Source organism: Carlito syrichta, unplaced genomic scaffold (genome assembly GCF_000164805.1).
Source record: "Carlito syrichta isolate Samal-C Ts95f unplaced genomic scaffold, Tarsius_syrichta-2.0.1 Scaffold113675, whole genome shotgun sequence".
Classification (NCBI taxonomy): Eukaryota; Metazoa; Chordata; class Mammalia; order Primates; family Tarsiidae; genus Carlito; species Carlito syrichta.
In genome coordinates, this window is record NW_007057771.1 from 12350 (window position 1) to 19069 (window position 6720).

The 6720-nt window shown below is 49.4% G+C and overlaps 1 protein-coding gene across 2 annotated transcripts in view; it reads right to left on the minus strand.

The window, feature by feature from the left end:
• VPS33B (VPS33B, late endosome and lysosome associated) overlaps window positions 1–6720 on the minus strand; it is a 20841-nt gene that overhangs the window by 7060 nt on the left and 7061 nt on the right. For both annotated transcript variants that reach the window (XM_008072033.1, XM_021719241.1), the window contains 11 exons: window positions 5501–5546; window positions 4264–4358; window positions 3882–3986; window positions 3385–3481; window positions 3084–3161; window positions 2796–2869; window positions 2138–2224; window positions 1858–1948; window positions 1235–1309; window positions 914–978; window positions 738–792 (listed from right to left, as the gene is read on the minus strand). In XM_008072033.1, coding sequence (XP_008070224.1) covers window positions 738–792; window positions 914–978; window positions 1235–1309; window positions 1858–1948; window positions 2138–2224; window positions 2796–2869; window positions 3084–3161; window positions 3385–3481; window positions 3882–3986; window positions 4264–4358; window positions 5501–5546 — 868 coding nt within the window. The remainder of the gene's footprint in view (window positions 1–737; window positions 793–913; window positions 979–1234; window positions 1310–1857; window positions 1949–2137; window positions 2225–2795; window positions 2870–3083; window positions 3162–3384; window positions 3482–3881; window positions 3987–4263; window positions 4359–5500; window positions 5547–6720) is intronic.

Below are 6720 nucleotides of genomic sequence, written 5' to 3' on the forward strand. Positions count from 1 at the left end.
TGCACTCCAGTCTGGGCAACAGAGTGAGACTCCAATTCAAAAAAAAAGAATATTCACCAACTGGAGACTTCAACAGTAAAGGCAAGTTGCCAAAGAGGTGGCAGAATCTGGCTTTTAGAATGTTCATGAAAGTAGTTGCCTGCCCCTTTCCCCTGGAATATGTCTTCATCTTATTGAAGATAAGAGGTCAAGGTAGGTGCCGTGGCTCACACCTGTAATCCCAGCACTTTGGAAGGCAGAAGTGAGAGGACTGCCTGAGTGCAGGGGTTCAAGACCAGTCTGGGCAACTTGGCGAGACCTTGTCTCTACAATAAATCAAAAAATTAGCCAGGTGTGGTGGCACACACCTGTAGTTCCAGATACTTGGAAGGCTGAGGCGGAAGGATCACCTGAGCCCAGCAGGTCGAGGCTGTGGTGGTCACTTCACTCTAGCTCAAAAAAGAAAAAAAAAAGAAGAGATCAGATGTAATGGTGAAAGAGAAATGCTACTCAGCTTTACAGCTTGGCAGCCCTACGATATGACAAGCATTGTTGCGGGATGGCTTCCTGGGGTCATCATAGACAATAAATTACCCTATGACCTGATGATGACTCACCTAAAACAAAAAAGTATCTATGAAATTATAGGGAAATACTGTTTGCTAAGAGATTTGTCTTATTCTTTCAAAATGACTTCCTCTACCCCTAAAGCATAGTTTCTCAATCTGGCATTCCCATCTTTGATCTTCAGGGCTCACCGTTCTCAGTGATGGACAAAAGGCACATGAGGCGAAGGCTTTCTATGGGTGACACCTGCAGAGGAAGGCAGAATCAAGGAGAGTGGATTTTTCCTGACGTGGTCTTTTCTTTCTTCTGCTTGAGGCTGACCCACCTCCACATCATTCTCAGCAACCCCAGGCCTCGGGCCGCCCACCTGCCGGTCTATGTGTTCCTCGATGTAGCTGGTACTCTCTCGGATGTTAAAGCCCTCCAGCAGTGCTGTGAGTAATCAGAAGAGTGCCTGTTACCGGGGGATCAGTGCAGTTATTGCCATCTATGCTAACAGGCATCTGTCTCCCCATCTTTCCCCATCCTTGGGGCGGGTAAAGGGGTTCCCAGGACTTCTAGCAGAAACCACCATTTCACACAGCCAGTGTCAGCTGGAAAGAGCCAGAGTGTCTTTTAAGGGTGGGACAGGGCTGGGAGCTGGAGAATAGATGCATAGGAAGTCATACGACAAGGCCACTGAGGTTACCATGCTCGGTCTTGATGAGCTCCTGGAAGTCTTGCTTGGTTTTCTTCTTCATGATGGATTCGCAGGCCCCAATATCTACAGATTGGACAGAAAAGGAGTTGGCATAGTCCTAGTTTAGAAGGATATCCTGGCTGGCACAGTGGCTCACACAGGTAATCCCAGCACTTTGGGAGGCTGAGGTGAGGGGATTACTTGAGCCCAGAAGTTGGAGACCAACCTGGACAACATAGCAAGACCTCGTTTCTACAAAAAAATTTTTTTAAATAAAAAAATTAGCTCTGCATGGTAGCATGTGTCTGTACTCCCAGCTACTCAGGAGTCTGAGTTGGAAGGATCACATGAGCCCAGGGAGTCGAGGCTGCGGTGAGCCGTGATGGAGCCACTGCACTCCAGACTGGATGACAGAGCGAGACTCCAAAAAAAAAAATCCCTTTATTATCCAGAAGAATAAAAACCTCTTAGGGCAAAATCCAGAAGTACTTCTTCCTTCTTCCCACTCTAGATCAAATAAGACCATTATCTGCCAGATGAACAGAGGCCTCCCCCACAGAGGCCAGGGTCCTCTGTGACATTCCCCTGGAGGGAGCAGTCACATCCCCTTATGCCCCCAAGCTGAAACCTACGGAGACTCAGCAGGCGGTGCTCTTGTTTCAGCCCCTTGAGCTCCTGGGACACGAAGTTCTTCATCTGCTTGATATCCATGCCTCTCCGGCGCTGTGGGAAGTCCCCATAAGGTCAACCCCCTTGACCTCAGACATGAGAAATCAGCACCCTCTCTCAGCTGCCACTCATCCACATGAAAGTACAGGGACCCTGGCACAGTGTGAGAAGGGGAGCCAAGGGGCAGCAGCCTTAGGAAGGCACTAAGGAAACAAGACAGAGCAGCAGGGCTTGGGGCCTCACGTCATACTGGGCCTGCAGGTTCCGGGCCTTCTGGCTCAAGAAGCCGAAGACATTGGAGAAGTGCTCGTTCCGAATCTCATTAAACACCTGTGAGAGTAACAAGACAGCAACTGCTTACTCCACAGGAACCATAATTTGTTCCTTCCTACGCGTTAGTACAATGATAGTACAGGAAGAATGCTCAGCTGCTCTAACGGAAGAACAAAGGAAGCCTAGCTGGTATCAATAAGTCAATGTCAGCCGGGCACAGTGGCTCACGCCTAGAATCCCAGCATTTTGGGAGGCCAAGCTACGAGAATTGCTTGAACCCAGGAGTTTTACAACAGCGAGGACAACACAGTGAGACCTCATCTTTAAAAAAAAAATTAGCCAGGCGTGGTGACAGGCACCTGTAGTCCCAGCTACTTTGGAGCCTGAGGCAGAAGGATCACCTGAGCCCAGGAGGTCAAGACTGTGATGAGCCATGATCCGCACCACTGCTTCTAGCCTGGGCCAGAGTGAGACCCTCAACTCAAAAAAAAGTCAATGGTGAGTACCTACTATGTGCTCTGGCACATGCTCTTAACTGGTGAGAAAACCCTCTCTCCCAGAGCTGGGTACACAACCAGGTATAGGTAGTGGAATGAGGTAAATTCAGTGCTCGCACCCACACTCTCACCTTGTCCTCAGCATTGAGTAGCACCTTCAAGCTCTTGTCAGAAGATGTGACTTCTGGGCCAAAGTCAACACTACCTTTGAGAGCAAAGGAGACAGCTATTAAGATCACCAGTGAGGCCTCTCTTACCCTTCCCTGAACTGGTAAAGATCCCTCAAAATACTTGGAAGCCAGCAGTTCACTCAGAGTCTAGGTTTCTCCAACAAGTCCTCCCTCCCAGGGCTTATGGGAGGCACCAGAAGCTGATAACCACACCCATCTTGCCAAGACACAGAGGACCATGGTACTTACCACACTTGATACGAAAGGTGTCATCCACCAGGCCCTCGTAAACCACCTGGGAGCAAAGCGCTGTCACAAAGTCCATGTCTGAAACCAAGACCCCAGCCATGAAGGTTCTCCCTGACCCAGGCTTCTAATCAGTTCACTCAATGTCAGCTCTAGTACTTTCTACAGGGCCCAAGCGCCCACGATCCTAATCAATGCTGTGATTCACAGCCCTAACTTTAGGATCCTAACTTTGGTGCCAACACTTTCCATATCCCCGTGTTCTCTAGGATCCAAAGACAAGAGGAATACAGACAAAATGTACCTCTGTCCAAGAAAAAGATATGTCCAATCTCTGGCCTTCGGCCCTTGGTTTCACCATCCTCCTCCTCCTCCAGTCTTCTCCACAGTTCATATGACATCTGCCAGGGCCCAAGACATTCTCAGTCTTGTGTCCAGGTCCCTACTGCAGCCCACACTTAGAGAAGCCACCTCCTTCCATGTGATGCTTCTCCATGCCCCCAGAGGGGGAGCTCATTGTCAACAAGAGTATGTACTCTCCCATCTGCTCCTATCCCTCCCACCCCTCTCCACACTGATGAAGGGGTATGGCCCTGCCCAAAGGTAAAAAAAAGATCCAGGCATGCTCTCCTGGAGGCCCTGGCTCTTGCCTTTGTTCTCCTCTCTGAGGAACTATTCTGGAACAATAAAAGCAAGGCAAAGAATACACCTCATATTACAGATGCCCTTGGATAATGCTGGGTGGGCACAGGCCAGGGGACATAGGTTCTATCAGGACAACAGGCCTGCCAGTGCTCTTACCTTGGCACATCTGCCAATTCCATAGCAATTCGGAAAGGGGCCGTAGAGAGTACTAAGGAGGTGCAAAGCCTGCGCCACTGTGTTGATCCAGCGCTGATCTCCTTCCTATAGGGACCACATGGGCCGCAGAGATATGGACCAACCCAGCAGGCCCATCTGGAGGGTGGCTAGCCTAGAAGCCCTGGAGCAGGAAGATGCTTGAAAGAATGCATTTTCATTGGCCCTGAAGGAAGTCCCATGGAGGTCATCTTGTAGCATTCACTCACTGTCACTCGTGATAAATTATTCGAGTTGGACAAAAGTTAACTCAGTATTTCTAGTCCACTAGACTCCATGTTTGTCCCCATCCCTAAATGCCGAGACCCAAGGGCTCTGCATTTACCAGAAAGTAGTCCCTGAAAAATTCTGGTAGTTCCATGCTCAGTAGATCCACATCAAGAGGCAGCAAAGAGAAGGCCCATTCATCACAGCTCACATCTGTGGGGGACAGAAAGTATCAGCCTCCCTGCAGAATACTCTTAGCTCTACGTCCAGAGGGAAGGTCTACCATAGTCATGCAACAAATACATGAGTGTCTGCCATAGGCTGGTATGTGCTTAGCAATGGAGACTCAAGAATAAGTCACAGTCCCTGCACTTAAGGAGCTCACACTCTGATCATGAAAGGAGATAAGTCCAGAGTAGCCTGTAATACAATGTCATAAATGGTGGGTTTTTACTAGAGGACGGACCAAAGGTATCCAGAGTCCTCAACAGGGCCCAGAATTTTTCAGGGACTACTTTCCGTTAAATGCAGGTTTTTACAAGAAAGCCATTCATTCACTATTCAGCAAGTATTTACTGAACGCTGCCTACATTTGTGACATTAGGTACCAGGGATACAGCAGTGAACAAAATGGACGTGCTCACAGTCTTCTGGAACTTATGATCTAGGGGGGGAAAGACACATCAAACTATTTAACTATAGTTATGCTCCAAAGAAGTAAAGCAACAAGTCAGGAGCGCAAATACTGCAGGGACCTAACCACAACTGAAGTGTAGGAAGGACTTCCCTCAAGAAAAGACAAGCTTAGAATTCGAGTAAGATTTGGGGAGGTAAAAAGTTGTAGGGCAGAGAATACTCTAGGCAGCAGGAAACATATGTGCAAAGTCTCTGTGGCTGGACGGTGATGAGGAGAAAGGAGCAGTGCACGATGAGGCTAAAGGAAGGCTAAAAGGACAGGAAAAGGCCAGATGGTACAAGGCACAGGAGGCTATGTTGAGGACTCTGGACATTACACGGAGCCACTCAGGACTTACAGCAAGGAGTGCTGTGGTCAGCTTTGGGCTGCATAGAGAATGGTGTGAGGAATACACAGAGGACAGAGGCCCAACTTTTTCAGTGGGAGTCTTGGAAGGCGAGATTAGAGGAGCTGGTCGTTGCCAACTCTGGGTCCTAGGGTCCCTTTCATGCACTCCACAGGTATTCTAATCTGGGGACCTGCTCCTATTCCCATTCTCAGGAACCTCCCCTGCTGCTGTACTGCCAGGAAGAGCAAGAGGAGGAGTTGGGGGTGGAAAACGACCATGATTTCTTTCTTTCACACGTTCTCTCTCCTTTTCTACTCAAATGCCTCTCACCTCCAAAGATGCCCTCTTCCTCCAGCACCATTTCACATGCGTAAAACTGAAAGAGGAGAGGAAGCTGATTAGCAACCACCTTCTTCCCTTTTTTGTGTGTGTTTTTTTTTTTTGAGTAGGAGTCTCACTCTGTCGCCCAGACTGGAATGCAGTAGCCGCTCCCAGCCACCGCAGCCTTGACCTGCTGGGCTCCGGCAATCCTTCTGCCTCAACCTTCCGAGTAGCTGGAACTATAGGCACGCACCACCATGCCTAGCTAGTTTTTTTGATTTATTGTAGAGATGAGGTCTCGCCAAGTTGCCCAGGTGGGTCTCGAACCCTCAGGCAATCCACTCACCTCAGCCTCCCAAAGGCGCGGGATTACAGGCTGAGCCACAGAGCCTGGCCCTTTTTTTTTTCTTTTTGAGTAAAAGTCTTACTCTGTTGCCCAGGCTACAGTGCAGTGGCACACTCACGGCCACCGCAGCCTTGACCTGCTGGGCTCTGGCGATAATTCCGCCTCAGCCTTCCAAGTAGCTGGAACCATAGCCACACGCCACCACACCTGGTTAATTTCTTTTTTTTGAGTTGGAGTCTCACTCTGCCACCCAGACTGGAGTACAGTGGCCGCTCCTGGCTACTGCAGCCTCGACCTGCTGGGCTCCGGCGATCCTTCCGCCTCAGCCTTCCAAGTAGCTGGAGCCACAGGCGTGCGCTACCACGCCCAGCTCCTTTTTTGATTTATTGTAGAGATGAGGTCTCGCCAAGTTGCCCAGGCGGGTCTCGAACCCGTGGGCTCAGGCAATCCACTCACCTCAGCCTCCCAAAGGCGCGGGATTACAGGCTGAGCCACTGAGCCTGGCTAAAAACATTTTTTTAAGAGACATGTTCTTGCTGTGTTGCCCGGGCTGGAATATAGTGACTATTCACAGACCCAATGATGGCGTCGTAGCCTCCAATGCCTGCACCCAAGCTGTCCTCCCACGTTGGCCTCCGGAGTAGCTGGGACTATAGTGGTGCACCACAATGACCAGCTGTCCACCTTCATCTTTTTATCCTTTCTCCCTAAGATCCCTGATGTCAAATCCACTGGTGTCTATTTAATAAATCCAGTGGTGTCTATTAATTGCTTATCCTACTGAACTAATCTAGCATTTGATATTATTGCCCATTCTTCCTTGATTTTTTTTTTTTTTTTGAGTTGGAGTCTCACTCTGTCACCCAGACTGGAGTGCAGTGGC